Source organism: Trachurus japonicus, chromosome 8 (genome assembly GCF_045865225.1).
Source record: "Trachurus japonicus isolate A0001 chromosome 8, Traja_1.0".
Taxonomy (NCBI): Eukaryota; Metazoa; Chordata; class Actinopteri; order Carangiformes; family Carangidae; genus Trachurus; species Trachurus japonicus.
The window spans coordinates 2696595-2720288 of NC_140914.1; the positions used below are offsets into that span (position 1 = coordinate 2696595).

Consider the following 23694-nt stretch of genomic DNA (forward strand, 5'->3'; position numbering starts at 1 on the left):
TAATCGATTAGTTGTTTGGTCAAAATGTTAAAAAAATGTTGAAAAATATCAATCAGACCACCAGACTTCATCCTCAAATGTCTTGTTTTGTCCATAAACCAAAGAGAGACTCAGTTTATTGTCATAAAGGAACAAAGAAACCAGAAATATTCACATTGAAGAAGCTGGAATCAGAGAATTTGGCCTTTTTTTCTTTAAAAACTACTCAAACCGATCGATTATTAGATTATATATTGATTGATTTGATTAATTTATTAATCGATTCATTGTTACAGCTCTAGTTTATATATCTTTCTACTACATAAATATCCATATCAATATATACACACACACACACACTGCGTCTGTTTTTTACATGAGACTTTATTGATAAGTGCTACATGTCTTTGGGTTGATCGGTGAAAATCGAGTGAAAGGGTCGACTGCAGGGCGGGTGGAGGGGGGGAGGGGGGCGGGGCTTGTGGAGCGGAGTCTGTGATTGGCCGGTTTACTCGTAGAGCCAGGCCTGAGCGCAGGAGGCGTAGGTGACGAACTCCTCGGCCTTGAACCACAGGTCGACCTCTCTCTTGGCGTTTTCCAGGGTGTCGCTGCCGTGGATGATGTTCCTGAGGAGGAGGAAGAGTGAATTCAATATAGTGACTATATAGTGACTCACTGGTCACCATAGACGGGCTAACAGAAATTAGCCTCGCTATCCAGAGTCTGTGGTCAGTTTAAAACGCTTGTTAGGAAATTTGCTCCAACGTTTGTTGTGGGAGTCTGTGGAAGCAACGACCGGACAACTCTGACAGCCGGACACATTTATTGAGGCTGCTGCACTACTTCATTTATTTGGTAGCTACACCGGTCACTACTTCATTTATTTGGTAGCTACACCGGTCACTACTTCATTTATTTGGTAGCTACACCGGTCACTTTTTTTGGTAGCAACATAAAGAGTAAAGCAATATATTAACTCATTGAGTGCCGCGCTCCTTTCCAAAGTTTTAGTCAAGTGTACCGGCAAATTAGACCATATTTGACTTTTTATTTTAGAGCCATAGTGTATTCTATATTATTGCCATGTAGTATATTATCCACCTCAACTCTTTTCTTTAATGTCTTGTATTATCTTATGTTCTTCTTTGTGTATTTACTAGAGTAAAGAAATGTGTAGACTAATGCCCTGCTTCACAGGTTCTTATATTTAACCCAGAAAGAATCTGTCTTGTCAGGTATCTTGAGACATGTGTTTCTTGTCTATTGCCCTCCTTTGGTGGGTTGTAGTTTCTGGGGACACTGGACACTGTCTATTCTTAAGTTTGCTTGGTCAAGAGGTTAAAAGTCAGAAAGCTAAGGATAAATTCTGTTTTTAGATCCTGTCTTTGTCTGACCATCCTGGTCAGTTATGTCCTTCTGTGGGAGAAGGTGGAGTGTTAGAAAACGTATATAAGGTTTGAGGTTTCAGGCCAAGAGAGAGTCATCTCAATTCTTGGCACCAGAGATGCTCCACGATTCGGCATTTTTGTACACTGTTCTTCTTCTTGTAATAAACTCTTTTTGAATGCAAGAAAAGACGTGTCGGCGGTGATCCCTTCTCTTCATCAACACATCAATATACCACATTTTTGGCGTCACGAACTCGGACGTGTTTGAGGCCTCCTTCGGCGTGGGCTGGCAGCTCCACTGGGCAGAATACCGCAACAGCCCGGGCTTTTATTAAGGGTGAGTTTGTCACATTAGAGTGCGCTATTTTGCTCGAAGGAGCTGCTGTCTGTTTGCTGTTGGGTCTCACCGTTAAAGAATCTTTGTGTGGGAATTTGTTGCTTTGATGATTTGAAGTAGATTACCGTTTTAAATTTTACTTTACATATAGGGTGCCTTAGGTCTTTGTTTGTCTTGGTCTTTTGTTGTTTGGTTTTTGGTTTTAGGATTTTGTTTGCGTTATTAGAAACGCAAAAAAGGGGGAGAAGGGGGTGACGTAATGGTATAAGGTGGGTTGGGAAACATTTTATAGTGGGATTTTTTGATTAAGATAAGGGAAAGTTAGAAAAGTGGGTGACGTAATGATATAAGGTGGTTTATTTAAATATTTAATAGTCGGAAGCGGGTGACGTATTGGTTAGAAGGTGGGTGTAATATTTTGATAGAGGGAAATTTAATAAAGGGGATTAGAAGTAAGGAAAGAAAAAGTTTAAGATATAGGTGATCACATTAATGTTTTGTGTTTGTTGTATGTTATGTTTTGTGTTTGTCGCTTTTTGTTGTATATATGGCTAAAGTAATCGATTACGTTAAATAAGTTATAAAGATAAATAAAAAGTTTGATTTAGTGATAATATATATATATATTTTTAAAGTATTAATAATGATGAACATTTTGTAAATAATAATAATACTGTGATAAAAGGTTAAAAGTTTGACTAATAGATAATGAAAATGAGAGTAAAAAGATTTAAGTGTTTACATTGATGAGGCATTGAACTATTTGTCTGTCTTCCTTTCATGGTGCGAGAGTTCAAAGAGGAGGCAAAAGGACAAGGGGTGTGTCTGGAGGCGAAGGGACAGCTGGTTTGCATCACAAGGACTGAGGCTTGCGGACAACAGCGCTTGCATCCGGATCCAGTGATAAAGGCCAGTGTGATTTTATCCACAAACTCTTACTGATAAATGTACCTGCATTTATACCTCTGTGCACACATTTACAGTTCATACTGTCGATGTGATTTGATTGCTGAATAGTACTTCCAATTACATTTAGTGCACACACCTGTAGTCCTACATGCATCATACATATGTTGTAGTTAATTAAGAAGAAATCTTGGCAACGGACTGATCATTTCATTATAGAGATACTGGGGCTTGGTTTAGGTGAAGTTGTGTTGCTGGCTTATGATTTGATTTGGTTATTACTAGGTAAAGATTATTGATTCTGTAGTTGAAGAGCTTCGCGTGTGGACCTGGCGTTTTTACCTGTAGAACTTTCTTTTGATTTTTGTAGTTGGCAAATCTTTTTCATCCGTTTTTCATTAACTGTGGCAACCAAAAGAGCATAAAGTAATTAAAATATAATTAGTAATAATTTATTAGATTTAATAAAAAAAATTTCAATAAAATAAAATAAAGTTAATTTGGTTAAAATTAAATTAGAGAAGAATATCAACATGTCAAAAATAGATAATTTAAAAGTAATCACCCCCATTGAAGTTGTCCAAAAGAATAATCCGTTGATTAAAGGGATAGTCGAGATGTCAGAGAAGTGGCATAAGCGTTGGTCTGATATTGATCAACCGTGGCCAGTCGTAGGGACTTTTAATCCAGACGTAATTAAAACAATGAAGGTGCTTGTGTCTATTTATAAAGTAGGTGAGAAAGCAGGGAAAAAGGGAGAGAAGCGTAAGCAGAAGAGACAGATGGAACTTGAGATGCTTCAGCTGTTTGAGATTGAGGGACAGCAATGGTCAAGGGCTAGAAGAGAGGAGAAAAATAGGGTTCAAGGAGAGATAGAAAAGAATGCAAGAAGTGTAGAAAAGCTAATGGTAGAAAGTAATATACCCTTCTCACATTTGGTCCCAGTACAGAGACCCCCACCTTATGAGAAGGAGGTAGAGCTTAGAGAACTTTATCCTCAGCTCCCAGTTATTACTCAGGAAGGAGATTATCATATTACAGATGATAATGATAAAATAGTAGAGATAGGGAAAGCAGAGACAACTCTAAAAATGTATCCCGGCTCCAAAAGAAAAAGTAAAACTGTGCATTTTAAAGCTAAAGATAAAATTAGAGTTAGAAAAATTGATTTTGAAGATGATGATCAAAGTGATCTGGAAGGAGCTATCGGAGGATACGATCCTGCGGTAAAAAAGATTCTAGCCAGAGCAGAGAGGAAAGGAGCTAAGTCAGGAAAGAAAAAGTGTCCCACAGATGACAGCGAGAGTGAAGGGGAAGATAGCGAGGAGGAGTTAGGAGAATTGAGTCCATCATATATGGAGTATCTAGAGAAAAAATGCCTTGAGAGAAAGGAAGAAGAAGATAGACAGGAGTGTTTAAAATTAATCAATGAGGAAATGGAAAGCTGTATTTCACGCCTATCCGTAACATCCACACCTAAAGTAAAAGAGTTTTACGAGGATAAACTAGAAAAATTGCAGGCTCAAAAAAGTGATCTGGAAACCCAAAGTGCTGAAAAATCAAAAACAGGATATAATTTCCGTTCGAGGAAAGATAAGAGTGCCAGTTTTATGGCTCCAGTAATCATTAGGGGACAGAATTTGGAATATAAACCCTGGCAAAGCACAGACATGTCTGACATTTTGGAAAAATTACCAACCCTTCAAGATGGAGCCCATCCTTGGATATCTAAATTAGAAGAAATCATGGTGGGAACACAATCTGCTGTAGGTGACATTAAAAAACTGCTTGCTAACATTCTAGGGGTTCCAGCCATGGAAGAAATCTTCGAGCGAGCGGGACTTAATCGCTATGCGGGTACCTCTGTAAATGATTCAGAGCTATTTTCTGCAAATAGAGCTAAAGTGTGGGGATCTTTGAAAGCCACATTCCCCACAATTATGCATCCTGATAACATTTTGATCGAATCATTGGGACGTGATGAAAATCCTCGTGCGTATGTGTCAAGAGCGTATCAGAAGTGGAGAAGTGTTATGGGAAATGATCCGGATGGCGCTCCGCTGGAGCAAATAATGTTGCGAACCAAGATTCAGATGGGATTGCCCCAGCCAGTTAGGAGCAAGTTAGCAGAAGTGGTAGGTCTAGGAAACATGATTAATAGTGTTTATACAGATCACATTGCACACCTGGTAGACCTCCATAGGAAAAAAGAGCAGGAACAGAGGGAGCAAGATCAGGAAACTCTTAGAAAAATTAATCAGATTCAGCTGGTAGAAAATAAGAGGAAGGAGAAGAAGCAGGCACTAGTTATGCAGAATCAGCCTGAGATAAATCAGTTCACACCACAGCCACATTTGCAACCACAGTTCACACTACAGCCACAGCCACAGCCACAGCCACAGCCACAGCCACAGCCACAGTTGCAGCCACAACCAAATCAGTTCCAGGCACCACAGCCTTATGCAATGGTACCTTTTGCTTATAATACACAGCCAACCTTTAATCCACAACAGCAGGTATGGAGAGGAAGAGGTCAAGGAAATGTAGGGAGAGCAAGAGGTAATTTCAATCCCAATGTTCCACAAGCTCCTGAAGTGTGTTATATTTGTGGATTGACTGGACATTTTGCACGTAACTGTAACAAAGTAGGAGGAAGAAATTTCAGGGAAAATTTCAGAGGAGTCTCAAGAGGAGACTTTAGAGGGCGGCCAATGGCATTCCGGGGACCGGTGAACCCATTTAGGGGTCCGGAGCCGGGATTCTAGGGCTGCCCTGAAAATCCGAAGGGGAGGTGTCAGCTGGTAGTGTCAGGGCCGGAGCAAGATCCAACAATAATGGTGAAAGTAAATAATCTGCCATTAGAAGTAATGGTAGATAGCGGAGCGGCTTTCACCTGCATTCGGCCTGAAGATGCTACACATCTCCCTATGTCTGGTCAATTTATACGGACAATCGGGTTTGAGGGAGTAAAACAGCTGGTACCTCTTACAAAACCAATTGAGCTCTGTTACAAAAATCAAAAAGCTACAATACCTATATTGGTATCACAACACACACCGATTGCACTTTTGGGAAGAGATGCTTTGTGTAGATTGAATTGCATAATAAAATGTACTCCAGACGGCTGTCTGGTGGAAATGCCAAATGATACTGTTCATCAATTGTCAATGAAGACAGATGTCGAAGCTTCTTCTGTCTTTTGGATTGGTGATCTCAGTGCGGGACTTTTGGAGCCTGTTAAAATCTGGGAGAAGTTTATCGCAGCAAATATGCCTGATGCGAAGCCTCCAGAGTATCCATTGCATTGCACATTGAAGTATTTTAAAGATGCTTCTCAGTCAAATTCTGAAAATTGGTTGAATCATCAACCAAAGCAAGTTGAACTCATTTCATGTTGTATTATTATGGGCCCACAAGGAGCAGCTATGATGATTGATATGAATGAGTATGTGAGTGAAGAATTTGACATTGAAAAAAGTGTGCCGCATGTGACTTTGATGGTGTCTGAGGATTATGAACAGAAACATATAGGAGAAATGATGGTTGAGGCAGGGAAAGCTGTTTTTGTACCAATAGAAAATAATCTTTCTATTTGGAGAAGTGAAGATCATCGCTTTCTTAAAATCATGATCTCAGCTCAAGGTCATGGACAACCACAAACTGTTCAAATGACTCATGAAGCAATTTGCAGTGTGAAAGTGGACACAGATGGTATGAAAGAGGAGATGTTGCAGCAAGTACCTGAATGTTTGTGGTCTCGACACAGCACTGATATAGGTCTTGTGAAATCAGCTCAACCTGTGAAAGTGGAACTTAGACCGGGGACTAGCCCTCCCTGGAAGAATCAATATCCACTGAAAGAAGAAGCAGTTGAAGGAATTGAGCCGCAAATTGAGGGACTTTTGAAAGCAGATGTTTTAAAGATAACTCAAAATCCCCAAAGTAATACGCCATTGTTACCTGTAAAAAAGCCTGACAAATCTTATCGTATGGTACATGATTTAAGATTTGTAAATGAAGTCGTAGCTGACTTTCCAGCAGAAGTGCCTGATCCTCATACTTTGCTAGCTCAAATTCCTTCAACGGCTACATACTTTACAGTGTTGGATTTATGTGGTGCATTTTTCAGTGTTCCACTTTCCATAGAAAGTCAAGGTTTGTTTGGGTTTACGTATAAGGGACAGTTTTATGAGTATAAAAGATTGCCACAAGGATTTAAACACAGTCCTCACATTTTCAATAAAGTGTTGAAAGATGATCTAGTGGGACTGGATCAGAAATTGAAAAGTACAGTGGTACAATATGTGGATGATATTATAATTTGTTCACCTGATAAAGTAACATGCCATGAAGATTCAATTAAACTGTTGCAGATTTTGGCAGAAAATGGTCACAAGGTTTCTCAGAAAAAACTGCAGTATTGTCAGGAGAAAGTCGTTTATCTGGGTCAAACAATAACACAAGGACACAGAAGCATTTCTGACAATCATTTACAAGCCATTCGAGAGGCTCCTAAACCCAGAACAGTAAGAGAAATGATGACATTTCTGGGTATTGCTGGATATTCTTCTGCATGGATAGAAGATTATGCTAGTTTAACAGGGCCTTTGAGAGCCATGATTAAAGATGCCGGAAGTGTTCAATTACACTGTAATCTTTCTTGGACACAGGATGGCCTGTTGGCATTTGAAACAGTCAAACAGAGGCTACAGGAGGCTCCAGCCTTGACACTTCCAGACTATTCTAGGAATTTTCTGTTGTATGTGTCTACCTCAGTTGGGGGTAAATATGCATGCGCAGTTCTCTGTCAGCCAACAGGCACAGGGAAAAATCCTCAACCTATTTCTTATTATTCCACTGCCTACTCAGAAGTAGAGTTGGGATTGCCATTATGTTATAGAGCAATGGTAGGAGTTTCTTTGATGTATGATAAAGCATCCTCTGTAACTATGGGATATCCTGTGACGATTCTCACTCATCATAGTTTGAGAAATCTTTTGAATTATGGTAAATATACATTAACAATGCCTAGGCTTAGAGATTACCATAGGCTTTTAGAGCAGGAGGATGTTACATTAGTGAGGTGTGTTACAGTGAATCCGGCTGAAAATCTGCCAACTGCAGAAGATGGTGAATCGCATGACTGTGTCAAGGAAGCAGAGAGATATTCAAGGCTGAGGTCAGACTTGCAAGCCCTCCCACTGTGTGAGGCAGACTTAGAGTACTGGACTGATGGATCATGTTACCGTGTGGGAGATAAATTGAGCGCTGGTTATGCAGTGGTCAAAGCCCAGGGAACAGAGTTTGTGATTGAAAAGGCTGAGGTGGTGCCTCAACCTGCATCAGCACAGCTTGCTGAACTTGTAGGATTAACTGAAGCATGTATGTTGGCAGAAGGTAAGCGTGTAACAATTTACACTGATTCTGCCTATGCTCATAATGTGTGTCATTTGTTTGGATCAGTGTGGAAAAATCGAGGTTTTAAGAAAACTGATGGTTCCCCAATCCAGCATCATGCTCAGATCATGAAACTTTTGCATGCTATGATGAAACCGAAAGAAATAGCAATAGCAAAATGTGCAGCACACAAACATGACATGTCAAGAGTCACCCAAGGTAACAAAGCTGCTGATGAAGCTGCCAAAGCAGTAACAGGAGCGGACAAAATAGGCAAAGTTCTTTTAGTCACACATGAAGTACATCTAGAAGATAAAATAACACTCACTGATGTAATCATGATACAGGAAGCAGTTTCTGCATTAGACAAACAATTATGGATGGATAGAGGTGCCTCTCAAGATTCCACAGGTCTTTGGAGAAATCATGAAGGTCTGATAATAGCACCTCCTGACTTGTTGGGATTGATGATCCAGGAGGCACATGGGTTAGCCCATGTAGCAAGGGGGGAGGTGAGAAGAAAGATCATCAAAGAATATGGATTTTGGGCACCATACTTATTAGAACAAATTGATCACATTATAGGCAGATGCACTATTTGTTTGAAAAATAATGTTCGAAAAGGTGTTACAGTTCCACCAGGTTATATTCCAACGCCAAGGGGTCCAATGCGAGAGCTGGTAATGGATTTTGTTGATATGATAAAACCAGTTGAAGGTAAAAGATATATGCTGGTAGTTGTGGACAGATTCTCTAGATGGCCAGAAGCCTGTCCAACCAAGCGAAAGGATGCTCAATCGGTTGCCAAGTTTCTGTGCAGAGAGGTCATAAGCAGGTGGGGACTTCCTGATCGAATATCTTCAGATAATGGTAAAGAGTTTGTGGATAAAACTGTAAAGTTAATTTTGCAAAAATTAGGAATTAAACAGCGCCTCGGATCAGTTTACCACCCACAGAGTCAAGGAATTTGTGAAAAAATGAATGGTATCTTGAAAAATCGTATTGTCAAAATTTGCCAACACACGGGTCTAAATTGGATAGCAGCACTTCCATTAGCATTAATGGTATGCCGCTCCAGTGAATTGCGTGATTTGCATATGACGCCTCATGAGTTGGTTACAGGTAGACAGATGCCAACACCTTGCTTGCAAACGGCTGGAAAAGGTCCAAGTCTGGGTCTTTTGGAAGATGGAATGCGAGCATATGTAACATATATGGCCACTCTACATAAAAGAATATCCATGTATGTTTCCGACAGGCAGAGACAAGAGGAGGTGCAGGAGAGACTTGATGAGCAAAAAAGGAACACGGTGCGACCTGGAGATAAGGTGTTTGTAAAGGTGTTTAGGAGAAAGTGGTATAACGAACGTCGTGAGGGACCATTTGAAGTTGTACGCAGTACAGGAACTGCGGTCCAGGTTAAAGGGTCCCCAACTTGGTATCACTTGTCTCACTGTGTTAAGGCACCTGCTGAAGAAACACCACCTTCACAAAATGGAGGTGTTGAAGGTTCACAAAACTCAGATGAAGTGGTTCAGGATTTGGATAATACCGATAATCTTGTGCATGATTCTGACGATGTTACAGGCAACTCCTCAGCCCACGAGCAGGAGAAAAGATTTGCAGACATTGATTTTCAACATGTCCCAGAACCAACAGAGTCTGTGGAGAGTGAAGCATCAGAGAATACAGAGAGATGTGATGCCACTCCAGGACAATTTGAACATTCAGCTAAACAAAAAAGTCCAAGGCCAGTCAGAAGAAAAGTCAAACCCAAGCGGTATGACGATTAGAGTTGAAGTACCTTTAGGAGGGTCAGTCCGGCTTCCATGTAAGTGTGGACAGAAAACTCCTGAAGCTTCATTACAGTGGAGAAATAATCAGAATGAACAATTAATGTTAAAAGGTCCTGAAGTTGAAGCTGTACCTGTTAGTAACAGAAAGTATGTTTTGTTTAATGATATGGGCCTGACAAAAACTAAGGAAGAGTGTTCACTCTTTCTGAATTTTGCTGAATGGGTAGATCAAGGTTATTACACATGTAGTTATTTAGAACCTGAATTTGAATTTGTTCCACTTAAACAGCAGTGGAAATCTGGTTATGTGACTCGTAAAATAAAACTTGTAGTTGAACCATTAAAGTTGGATGAAGTATCAAAAGTGGTCAAGGTTAATCAGGAATTGACTACTGAAGTAACTACAACTAAAGTGACACATACTACATTAGGTTTGGAAACAACTAACAAGGCACACACATTGACTCCTACAACAGTTTTAGTTACAACTCCAGAGATAATAACTACAACACCTATTTTTACTACCCTTGAAAATTCCAAAAGAAATGTGAAGATTGAGATAACTACCAAAGCTACAGAAACTCCAACTTCTGTAGTAACAACATTGAAACCTGATGTGACGACCTTTAAATCCACTCAGGAGGAATATGTGACACCAAAGTCTGAGACTAATCTGCTGAGTTTGATTTCAGATAATATAGGTAATGAATTGTTAAATTCTGAAGATGTATCAGAAGAAACAATTGAACAGTATCGTACATTACAGAAAAGGGAAGTTGAATGGAAGGCTTATGGATTTGATGCCAAAGCCTTAGAAATTCCAGACCCATGGGCAGGTAAGAATTTGTGGTTTCAACAGCTGACCCATTCTATTAGATCAGTCAGAAGACTTGAGGGTCCATGTGTGGTAAAAATTCCAACACCAGGTACATGGCCTTCAATTTTAGAAGCAATACCCGAACCATTGGCTCCTATTTGTCAATCTTATGCGTTATCATGGTTATTATATCAACAGCAATCAGCAGGAGATGTGGTCATGGGATTGTCTATGAATCTTTTTAAACCCCGACGTGAATGCTCCTGGTTGATTGATTTGCCATATTTGAGCCTATTTGGCCCAAATGAAGAAATAACGAAGGCTGTTCCTGATGGAATGGTAGTAACCAGAGCAAAAGCTGAAAGTTGTTTTTGCTCAAATGATACCTTTAAGACTGCTGGGATGTTTATGGGCATATCAGATTGTGATAATTATATGATGCATTTTGGTGTAAGTAAACACAGAGTCCTAAATGATTTGTATTCAGTGACTTTTCATGCTCCAGACTCCGACAGGAGTAAAACTTTAATTGTAAAAAATCAGACTTTACCAGGAAATGTGACTATGGGAAATTTCAAAGATTTATGGTGGGTATGTGATGACAAGGCTTACATATTTTTGCCTCATGGGTGGACAGGATGCTGTTACATGGCAAAACTAAAACTCCCATATGAAGTATTCACCATACATAAAGGGGAAGCGTCTGATGATCCACAATCTAATGCTGTTTCTGGCCAAAGAAAGAAAAGAGAATTGGCACAATTTCACAAAATGGAGGCCTATCATTTCCGAATAAGTTTAGCAGAGAAATGGGGCATAGGTCTATTTCCATGGTATGGAGTTACATACTTAGCAGATCACATTGACAATATTACATACACTTTACAAGGATTCGCAGATCAAACGGTGATAGGATTCACAACTTTGACAAACACGCAGAAAAGCCACAGACTGACATTGTTAAAGCATGATATGGCACTTGACTATATTTTGGCCAAACAGGGAGGCCTATGTGTGGCTTTAAATTTTACTGGAGATGCTTGCTACACTTTGATTCCGGACACCTCTGATAACATGACTAGTGTTATAGATGCACTGAAAAACATAAGAGATGCTTTTGGTGCTTCAGAAGGAGCGGGAAAGTCTGCCAATTCTTGGCTTCAGGAACAATTAGGACCAATGGGTGCAGTGTTAGCTCAAATTATGATAGCAGTAGTTGTAACACTGTGCTTGTTGTTTTGTTTTTGCACAATATTGTTGACATTTGCGAAGGCAATGATATTGAGATGGGTAGGTGTGATACTGCCTGGAGATCAGAATCAGATGTTGTTGCAGGAAACTGATGTGGACGGTGATGAGAGGGAAGCCATGGGAGAACTGATGGAGCCATATCCACATTAAACAATGAAGAAAAAAAAAAAAAAAAGAGATAATGTTTTAACACTAATATAGGAGTGTGTTAATATATAATGACGTTTGAAATGTATTTTATTGTTGCAAAAGATACTGGTTTGTTTTCTCTCTTCCTCTTAGAACATACTGGAGAAAGAGATTACTGTGACAGTGCCAGGTCGTTCGGGGACCCAGATGATCTGAGAAGACTCAGACGTCTATACATGAAGAATGTGAATGGATTGAAGGGCCCTGAGCATGGACACTGAAGTGTTTTGATTAAAATGAGAATTGACACTGTAAAGGATTTGCAGTGTAATTAAATCTTGTGTTTTTAGTTTATGTATTTTCTTGATATTAAAAGTTTGAAGTTTTTGTGATGAAATATACTTACTATTGTGTGTTTTAAGTTAGTATGTAGATATATTGGAACCTCATATGTTTTCTTTTCATTTTGACGTTTAGGGTAAGTAATGTTAGGCAGGGTAAGGTCCGATGGAAGGTCCGAAGGGTTGACCAGCCTGAAGTTGGACATTGTTTTGATTTTATTTCTTTGAGGTATTCATATGTATCTACTAGAGTTATTCCTTATAGGTTTTAAGAATTTCTTCTTTTTTGATTTGGAGTACTACAAAGTGGTTGCCTAAGGCAGAGGGACCGTGAGAGAATTTCCTGTCTTGATTGTTTGATGGAAATTTAAGAAAGATTGGCTGCCTGGCAGGTTTTCGCTCTCACACTCCATAGAATTAATATATATTAATCTTTGTTAATTTTCTTATGATAGTTGTTAAGGTTTATACTATCTTTTATTTTGTCGAGACCCTACGTGCCTCGAAGGGGGGAAATATGTAGTATATTATCCACCTCAACTCTTTTCTTTAATGTCTTGTATTATCTTATGTTCTTCTTTGTGTATTTACTAGAGTAAAGAAATGTGTAGACTAATGCCCTGCTTCACAGGTTCTTATATTTAACCCAGAAAGAATCTGTCTTGTCAGGTATCTTGAGACATGTGTTTCTTGTCTATTGCCCTCCTTTGGTGGGTTGTAGTTTCTGGGGACACTGGACACTGTCTATTCTTAAGTTTGCTTGGTCAAGAGGTTAAAAGTCAGAAAGCTAAGGATAAATTCTGTTTTTAGATCCTGTCTTTGTCTGACCATCCTGGTCAGTTATGTCCTTCTGTGGGAGAAGGTGGAGTGTTAGAAAACGTATATAAGGTTTGAGGTTTCAGGCCAAGAGAGAGTCATCTCAATTCTTGGCACCAGAGATGCTCCACGATTCGGCATTTTTGTACACTGTTCTTCTTCTTGTAATAAACTCTTTTTGAATGCAAGAAAAGACGTGTCGGCGGTGATCCCTTCTCTTCATCAACACATCAATATACCACAGCCACCAACACATACTGTAGCTCATTTGAAAGGTTTAATTTTATCCTTCAAATGGCCACAAACCGTTTGTTTCTACGTGCCTCCGTTCCTGAGAAAAGTCAAGCTAAACATGGCTGGGTTTCACCAAAATCCCTCCTTTTTTTCTAGAAAAGGAGATAGAGCGTCTTTTATGAAAGCTGCGCTGTTTGTGTCTGTCGCTCTTCTGACACTCGCATTTCTGGATCAAAGGGCTCGTATAAGATAAATATACACAACAATTGTTGTTCTATTCACAAAACCACCATCGGGGGCGGGGGGGGCGCCACTAAACAACAATAACACAGACGCACCGTGCCGTGTCACAGCCTCTCGCCGCGGAACGTGAGGGTCTGTCGGCCACAGCGGCTCGCGAACACCGGTCCCGCCGGTGGTCACGGTCCTTCTGTGGTACGGGTCGGTGGTGCCGGTCTGCTTTGGTCCAGAGACCATCAGATTTTACCGCGGGAGGACTTTGGGGAGGACACGGTGTTGCTCCAGATGAAGACCGGGCGGGACAGTGGGCTGAGAGCTTCCTGGTTCAGCTCCCAGCTGCTGCAGCCTCGCGGGTGAGAGCGGAGCAGCAGCGGAGCAGCTGCGCTGCATCTGCATGCAGAACTCCGTTTGCAGAAGCTGAGTTATGATAAAAACTTCCAGATCATGAGCTGTCATGTGACTTTGATCGTCATCTATTTCAGTTCTCCTCGTCGTAGAGTCCCCATATTTACATATAATGTGTATTAAAGTGTCTATTTTCATAATTTAAAAAAAAAGCAAAAAACGAAAAATTTCGTTTTTGGCACTCAACGCATGGGAACGAAAAACGAGAAATTACGTGGTTGGCACTCAATGAGTTAAGCAGTAATATACTGTATATATTTGAGCATCAAAGATGTTCAATCAAACCCACATAGTTTGAAACAACGTTCACAACAACGTGTATCAACTAAGCATAACGTCCGCTAGCTTAATGCTAACGTATAATGTAAAACACCATAGACGGGCTAACAGAAATTAGCATCGCTATCCAGAGTCTGTGGTCAGTTTATAACGCTTGTTAGGAAATTTGCTCTGACGTTTGTTGTGGGAGTCTGTGGCAGTCTGGACACATTTATTGAGAAGCTGCTGCACTACTGCATTTTTTTGGTAGCTACTGCATTTATTTGGTGGCTACTTCATTTATTTGGTAGCTACACCGGTCACTACTGCATTTATTTGGTAGCTACTGCATTTATTTGGTGGCTACTTCATTTATATGGTAGCTACAGTACACCGGTCACTACTGCATTTATTTGGTAGCTACACCGGTCACTACTTCATTTATTTGGTAGCTACACCGGTCGCTACTGCATTTATTTGGTAGCTACACCGGTCACTACTTCATTTATTTGGTAGCTACACCGGTCACTACTTCATTTATTTGGTAGCTACACCGGTCACTACTTCATTTATTTGGTAGCTACACCGGTCACTACTTCATTTATTTGGTAGCTACACCGGTCACTACTTCATTTATTTGGTAGCTACACCGGTCACTACTTCATTTATTTGGTAGCTACACCCGTCACTACTTCATTTATTTGGTAGCTACACCGGTCACTACTGCATTTATTTGGTAGCTACACCGGTCACTACTTCATTTATTTGGTAGCTACACCGGTCACTACTTCATTTATTTGGTAGCTACACCCGTCACTACTTCATTTATTTGGTAGCTACACCGGTCACTACTTCATTTATTTGGTAGCTACACCGGTCACTACTTCATTTATTTGGTAGCTACACCCGTCACTACTTCGTTTATTTGGTAGCTACACCGGTCACTACTTCATTTATTTGGTAGCTACACCGGTCACTACTTCATTTATTTGGTAGCTACACCGGTCGCTCTGGGCCGCTGTGGTAACGGCGTCGATCCGTGACCGCAATGCATGATGGGATATCTTGCTCCGGTCAGTGACCATCGGATGTTCACTACATTTGGCGGTGAATTGTGGGATAGATTCAGTCACTATATAGTGAACATTAATCATCACTAAACATTCAGACACCACTACAACATAGAGAGGAGGGGGTTAGGACTCAGCCCTCGACTCACCTGCCGATGTTGATGCACAGGTCTCCACGGATGCTGCCGGGCTTGGAGTCAGCGGGGTTGGTCTCCCCGAGCATCATCCTGGCCAGCTTCACGATGCTCTGTCCCTCCCACACCTGACACACACACACACACACACACACCTGGTCAGAATGGACACACACTAACACACACTCTGTTTCTTTGTTTCTTTCTTTTTTTACGTAATAGTTTCTCTTTTTGATGCAACCACGTGAACTCAAATAGTTATAGTTTGAACAAAAAAAAAACGGCTTGAGATCTGTTAGAAAACAGCATTTCGAACATTCTTTCTTATTTACTCCAGACAAACATATCTTATTTACCACACATATTGCTTTTAAATGATGATATTTTTCTGAATTTAACATTCCACAAGAAGAGATTAGCCTATAGGCTGCTGTTCGCATGCAGGTTGAACTGCAGCAAAGAAAATGTTGATAAAAAGATGGAAACCACCACATGTTCTAAATGTGTGTCTGTTGAAATTGTCATTTTCTGAAGTCCTGTCATTAGAAATCTCCAGTGCGCGCGCTCAAAAGGCAAAGATAGAAGCGATACAGACTGTGGAATCTGCATCGGAGAGAGTCAAAGCGTTGTGAAAAAACCTCAGGAATGTGTTTGCTATGTACTATTTTTTATTGTATTCTTATTATTATTATTATTATTTTTTTTTTTATATTTTCTTTCCATGTAACCGCCCATAATTAATGTTACCCCTGGGATAAGGCTGCAGGTAAAGGGAGTTCTGGTGCAAATGGATCTGTCAGTCTGACTGAAGAAGACGACATGTGGCGAATCCGTCAGGACGTCTGCCCGGCAACAAGACTAAAGAAAATGCAGCATGGTCACTACTAGTTTTGTTTTGTTTCAACTTGTGCAGTTCACTACTGATATTACAGAGAAGCTTTCTTTCTCTGCAGACAGTCAGCTGGGTTCTACAGCTGCTGTTGCTAAGCGGGGTTGGGTTGGGTGACAATTAACCAATGGGCTGTGCCAATTGGCCAGTTAGCAACATACCAAAACCCTGTCACAGTTATATTATTGCCTCCTTGTTTATCATCTCTGTGTAACTCTGAAATCACAGAGCATTGGCAGCTGCGGCGCTCACAGGACTTAGTTAGTTGTTGCTTCATACTCCATTTATCAGACCTGAGCAGTAAAATGTCCTTCTCTCACCATGAACGCACCTCTCACATGAAACCATCTGCAGAAAGTCCTGAGGTTAGAATCTCTGTCATCGCTGCAGCAGCTCAAATCCCTGGGTTGTAACTGTTTTAATTGCACCTGATCATGACTGTGTTCACTGTTCTTACTGGTTTTCCTAATATTTTCTTTATGTAAACTCTTGTTCGTCTTTGTTGTTTCTCTCGACACATTGGAGAATAAATCAAGGTCATAATAACCAACCTGCTGACCAGACACATCAGGCATCGGCTCAACAGGACACTACGCCAACGCCCTGAGGTGAACTCGGAGCAAAACAAACTCTACCCACAATGCACTGCACCACTGACTGTGTGTGCGTGAGTGAGTTGGAAACACTGGCAGCAGATGAAATAGACGGAGATATAAAGAGAAAGATATGTGAATGACAGGAACGCCTGAGAGGAGCTGAATGCCTGAGAGTGTGTGCGTGTGTGTGTGTGTGTGTGTGTGTGTGTGTGTGTGTGTGTGTGTGTGTTACCATGGCGAGGATGGGTCCACCAGACATGTATTTGCAGAGTCCGGCGTAGAAAGGCATGTCCTTCAGGTCCAGGTAGTGGTTCTTCATCTGATCCTCAGTGGCCTGCACACACACACACACACACAAACCGTTATATTAAAACACACACACATATAGATACACACACAGTTATATAAAAACACACACATATACACACACACACACACACACACACACTTGTGCATTAGACAAGAAGCCAACTGTCACTCTCACACACACCCCGGCTGAGAATAACCGCGCTGAGTGTGTGACAGTGACACCAGTGTGAGGTCAACAGCTGTCACCTCCACACACACACACACACACACACACATGTAACATATGTACATAGATTGGATTCCTATAGACGGTATCTACTGACACACGTGTTAAAAATAGCACATGTTTATGAATTATAACTGAAACCTGTTAGAAACTGTGACACATGAACTTTCTATATCAACGGAGTTCAATTGAAATTCATTGAGGTCCAGTTACTAAAGTTAAAGATCTAAACCTCATAAAGTTTACAGCCTGAACCTTGTGTCAATTAAATAAAACAAAGCAAAGTACATTTTCATATTTATTGTCAATTTTCAACGCATGAAACTTAGTGCATTTATACAGTATAGTAAACAACTAACTGTTTTACTATAAATAAAAGTATCCAAGGAGAAGGAGTTTAAAGGCTGCAAGACAGAAACCTCCATTACTTCTGGACCTGTTCATCTTTATCTTTCTTTTTGTATGTAAATTGTTAATTTTTTATTTTCTAATGTTATGAATTTCTGTATTATCCTTTTTTGTTTTTTGTTTTTTTTTACTTTAATGACCACCACTGTTGTTTTTACATGGGGGAGATATTTTCATCAGCCTTTTTTTGGCTTCCACCTCTCCTGCACAATGTTCAACTTCATTATTGTCATATATAATGTGCAAATGTGTTTTTTTGTTGGTTTTTTGAGACCAAGGTGGCAAAGGCATCTTAACCATAACTACATCTTATTTTACCTCTAACTGCTCCTGCTTTTAACTACATTTATGTTTCAATTTATCCATGTCACCTTAACTTCCGGTATTCTGTTATGCGTTTCAAATGTTTTATCTTCTGTCCTTATATGTTTTGTGTTTCATCTAGGCTACATTGTAAATGAGGTTACTCCTCAATATATCTCCGAGTTTAAATAAAGGTTATGAATGAATGAATTAATCTTCATAGCTGCACTGTCAGGTATTGCCCCCCCTCTATTAAAATAGGCTGAAAATAACAGGACATGTCTGTTCTGATGATACCAGTCAGACATCCTGATATGTTTCTCTTCTATAAAACACATTCTACGTCTCGGAGGTGACGTCTTTCCACATACGGACTTCTTTCAGCTTCCAAATAGTAGGAGAGACACAATCTGGGGGGGGGTCAGATCTGACACAACACCGAATATGCAACGTAAACCCGTCTCAGCAGCTTCACTACTCGATCTTGGCCTTATTGGAATCGGAGCCATTCATCTTTAAAAGTTTGGTTATCAGCATTAAGAGGGTAAACAAACGATTTGATTGGTTCAGTTGAGTGAAGCTGAAGTCGTATTGATAATTAACATGCAACTGAACCTGCTGGCTATGAGAATTATTTATTGTCATTTAATTTAGTCGTGATCGGTCCCGGGTCCAGACCGAGTTTCGTCGTCTGTTGATGCCTGTTCTGTTTGTTTGCTGTTTGTAATTTAATATTATGTGGTCATAAAGTTTTGACACAGGAATGTTACACGTGATATGTGTCTTGTTAGTACAGTAACTCTTTAATCTACAGGCCGTTAATTACGTGATAATGTCAAGAATGCGTCATAATGTCTAGAATTTCCTGTCTGTCTCTCGACTGTCCTGCCCATAAATATACTTTAAACAAAAAAGAAAGAAATTGACGGCTATTTCTGGGCCATTTCTAGACATTATGACGCATTTAATCATTATTTCTTGACATTATCACATAATTAACGACCTGTAAATTAAAGTGTTACCGTCTTGTCTTGTCGTAGTTACATGGTTACTTACCTGGATGAACTTGGCGGCGACAAGCTTGAAGCCTCGGTGCTCGAAGCGCTTGATGATCTCACCACACAGTCCTCTCTGGACGCCATCGGGCTTCACGGCGATGAAGGTACGCTCCATGTCTAATGAAGAGGCTGCAGGAAAACAGACAAGTTCAGTGGTATGTAGACAGCTGACTAAACAGTTTAATAAGCTCCTTTGTTTTTAATCAACATTTACCGTAAGGGATAGTTCAACATTTTGGCAAATTGGCCCATCGCCATAATCGCTATAGTCATAGCAGTAGGTTAATTTCCTTTAATTGTCGATGCAAGCTATTTTTTGGTTGTTTTAGAGGTAAATTCATGCAAAACCGCTGATGCGTGTTGCCTTCAGGGACAGTTTTTCATCAACAGTCTCTGCATTTCCCTCTAAAACAACTCTGTGTGGTAACGTTGTGTTATTATCTCATAGCGTGGTGAATGTGCAGCTCACAACTTGTCCACCAGAGCGTTGTGGAGTTGTTGGATTGTGTATTTGATGAGTTTGATGAGTTAGAAACCAAGAAATCCCATAATGAGCCTCCGTAGCGTAGCTCTGAGCAGCTCACGGCTCTGCTCCGCCGTTCTAAAAACAGCTTGCACCGACAATTAAAGGTAACGAACCTACTGCTATGACTATAGGGGTTATGGCAATGGGCCAATTTGCCAAAATGCTGAACTATCCCTTTAAAGGACAGCTTGTTGTTATGACACCATATTTATACAGTATATTATGACCTCTTATGTCCCTATAGTTGATGTTTGTGATCAGCCCGATTAACGTTGTGTCGTCTGATGTTTGGCAAGTATTTAGTAGCTCAGCTCAGTGTGGTGGACCAGGACCAGGACCAGGACCAAACGGACTCATCAGATTCTTTAGGTCTCAGTGTCTTCATGAGCTCAGCGTCTCTTCAGGAGAAAATATTAAATAACTGCTCATCAGTTCTTTTCTCGTCTCCTCCTGTGTCTTTGTCTCCGTCTCTAATTTTACCTCCAGCTGCTCTCTAACGCTCCGTGAAGCCGATACGAGCTGCGGAAAGAATCTGAAACTTCCTGAAGCTGAAGTTTCCTCGGAGAGAGTTAAACACCAGCAGCAGCTATGACGGTGCTGTGAGCCTTCAGGGCCACCGTACCGTACCGTAGTCACACAGAAAACGTGTCCTTGAACAGGACACCAGTGACCTCTGACCTCACACTCTGACCAATCAGGAGCGGCCTCATGGTTGGAGTGGGCGGAGCCTGAAGCACGAGGCTCCGACGGATCAGAGCTGAGACTCTAACGATGAGAACACGATTTATTTTTATTTCATTTAATAATTAAACTGAATGAGACGAAGCTTTGAGTTCAGAGTTCAGAGTCGGATCATTCAGCTCAGGTTTAAACTGCAGGACACCAAGCGTGTCCATCTGTCCATCTGTCCATCTGTCCACCATGTGTCCACCATGTGTCGTCCTGCAGCTGCTTCACAGCTGCACCGACACTGAGCTGATTGTTATTTGCGTTTATCTGTGTGGCTCCACTAGACTGGGGTTCACATTTAAAACATACACTGCAAAAACTCAAACTCTTTCCAAGCATATTTGTCTTATTTCTTGTCAAAATGTCTCATTTCTAGTCAAAACTAATCTCTTTCCACTTAAAATAAGACTCATCACCTAAACATTAACTTGTTTTTAGATCATTTTCACTTGAAATAAGTAGAAAAATCTGCCAGTGAAAGCAAGTTTTTTGTGCTTGTAATAAGAAAAGAAAAACTTGCTCCACTATCAGATTTTTCTACTTATTTCAATTGAAAATCTGCTTGAAAGAAGTAAAAAGTGTCTAAAAACAAGCTGCTTTTTATGTGATGAGTCTTATTTTAAGTAGAATGAGATTTGTTTTAACTAGAAATAAGACAAATATTCTAGGTAAGATATTTGAGTTTTTGCAGTGTACAGTTAAATTCACAATCATGATGTGAATTAGACTAAAACTTACATTAAATATTTACAGTTCATATGAATCATCATCCTAAATCAAGTGTCCAGTGGTTATAAAATAAAAAGGCAAAACAAATCAAAGTGAAAACCTACATAAAACCCTGGTATGCATGTGTGTATGCATGTGTGTGTGCACATATAGTTACAGGTTAAACCATTAGAGGATGTTTTTTTAAATTCCCTTTTAAATGTTGATTTCTGTGAGTTATTGACTCTAATCATCATATTAACTCTAAGTTACAGCAGAAATCAAGAAACTGCTGAACATGAACTGAGCTGACGACACTAAATTCTAACACGCTGAGCGATATGACAAAATAAAAATGATATAAAAGCACCTGTGTATGTGTGTGTGTGTGTGTGTTACCTTGGTGTTGGGAGTTGAGGAGAACGTGTGAAGACGAGCTGCCGGCTGCGATCACCGAGGACGAAGACACCAAGAGCTGCTCTATTTAAAGGCCTCAGAGGGGGCGGGGTCCTAATGTGTGTGTGTGTGTGTGTGTGTGTGTGTGCAGCCTGAGTGGTTGAATGGTTGAAATTGTGTGTCGTCTAACGTGTGTGTGTCTGTATGTCTGTCTCTCTGAGGACTCACTGCAGCTTCACTCTGTCAAGACTTCAACAAGGTTTATACAGTTTTTTAAATTAAACCCTTTTTTTAAATAAAGTTTTTATAAAGTTCATCAAGTGAAATAGTTTTGATTTAGTTTTTTCCATCAGTGTCATATTACAAACACGTCTCCATTTCTGTCTCTCAGCCTCTCAGCATCGTCGTCATAGCCCGAAGAGTGACAAGTAATTTGTAAAGTGAAGCCAAGATCTAAACCTGACACACACACACACGCGTACACACACACACACATACAGGGCCGTTGTTTAGGGGAGAAAGGTGATGATAATTCTAGGGGCCCCCAAAAAACCCCAGTAGTCTAATCTTTGTATGACTGAATTATTCTGCTTTCAGCATTCAGCAGCTTTCAGCATTCCGCCGTATTTCCTTCAGGAAATGCATTCTCTAGTTCTGCGTAAGACCCTGACTAATACTTACAGTAATGCTGCATTAGCATCAAAACAAAGTAGGCTAATTCTTTTTTTTTTTTTTCATTGCGTTGCATACGAACTGATGAAGCCCATTTGATAAGAGGCGAAACGTCTTCCCAGACAAATACAAGTCCAGTTGCCTACGATTCAATTCGGCCAGAAAAAAACGATGACCTGGATGAATGAGAATATCCGTAGACAAAGTATAGGCTAGATAAAAAATGATAATACATACGTAGCCTAAGAAAAAAAAAGTGGAAAAGTCAGGGTGTTAGGGGGCCCACTTTAGTATTCTATTCTGCTTTCAGCATTCAGCAGCTTTCAGCATTCCGCCGTATTTCCTTCAGGAAATGCATTCTCTAGTTCTACATAAGACCCTGACTAATACTCATAGTAATGCTGCATTAGCATCAAAACAAAGACTAATTCTTTTTCTTTTTTATTGCGTTGTATTGCGTTGCGTAGGAACTGATGAAGCCCATTGGATAAGAGGCAAAACGTCTTCCCAGTTGCCTACGATTCAATTCGCCCAGAAAAAAACAATGACCTGGATGAATGAGAATATCCATAGACAAAGTATAGGCTAAATAAAAAATTATAATACATACGTAGCCTAAGAAAAAAAAAAGTGGAAAAGTCAGGGGGTTAGGGGGCCCATTTTAGTGTTCTTTCAGGGGGCCCAGAATTCCTAGCAACAACCCTGCACACATATAAAACCTTATAAAACAAAATGTAAATCTAAACGAATCAGATGTTTTATGTCAGAGCTTGTTGGCTCCGCCCACGTGACCCCACGACTGAGCCATCTGCTTGATGAACGTTATTGAGAAAGGGTTCATTCTGCTGTTTGTGAACGGAGCTCTCTCACAGTATGACTTTGTTCAAGAGTGTGCCAGGTTTCCATAGACGTAAACAGGCCTTAAAGGGATAGTTCAACATTTTGGCAAACTGGCCCATGCCATAATCCCTATAGTCATAGCAGTAGGTTCGTTACCTTTAATTGTCGGTGCAAGCTGTTTTTAGAACGGCGGAGCAGAGCCGTGAGCTGCTCAGAGCTACGCTACGGAGGCTCATTATGGGATTTCTTGGTTTCCCTCATCAAACTCATCAAATACACAATCCAAAAACTCTGGTGGACAAGTTGTGAGCTGCACATTCACCACGCTATGAGATAATAACACAACGTCACCACACAGAGTTGTTTTAGAGGGAAATACAGAGTCTCCTTGATGAAAAACTGTCCCTGAAGGCAACGTGCATCAGCGGTTTTGCATGAATTTGACGACGTCACGGTGACATGTCTGATCCCCGAAAAACAAGAGAATTCTGCTTCTGTGAGACTACATTACCCAGAGGCCTCGGCGGCAGCCCCTA

General features: G+C 40.4%; 2 protein-coding genes across 2 annotated transcripts; one reads left to right on the top strand and one right to left on the bottom strand.

Annotated features, from left to right (window-relative positions):
* Nucleotides 1–345: 345 nt before the first annotated feature.
* Nucleotides 346–21705, bottom strand: LOC146982326 (nucleoside diphosphate kinase B-like). The gene is made up of 5 exons (XM_085783332.1): nucleotides 21650–21705; nucleotides 19286–19416; nucleotides 17216–17317; nucleotides 15514–15626; nucleotides 346–605 (listed from the first exon to the last, which is right to left on the bottom strand). Exons 2-5 carry the CDS (start codon nucleotides 19400–19402, stop codon nucleotides 488–490), a joined length of 450 nt encoding a protein of 149 aa, XP_085639458.1. The 5' UTR covers nucleotides 19403–19416; nucleotides 21650–21705; the 3' UTR covers nucleotides 346–487.
* LOC146982327 (uncharacterized) lies at nucleotides 3144–8139 on the top strand. Its single transcript, XM_085785501.1, has 3 exons — nucleotides 3144–3503; nucleotides 4131–5078; nucleotides 8074–8139. Exons 1-3 carry the CDS (start codon nucleotides 3144–3146, stop codon nucleotides 8137–8139), a joined length of 1374 nt encoding a protein of 457 aa, XP_085641627.1.
* Nucleotides 21706–23694: the final 1989 nt, after the last annotated feature.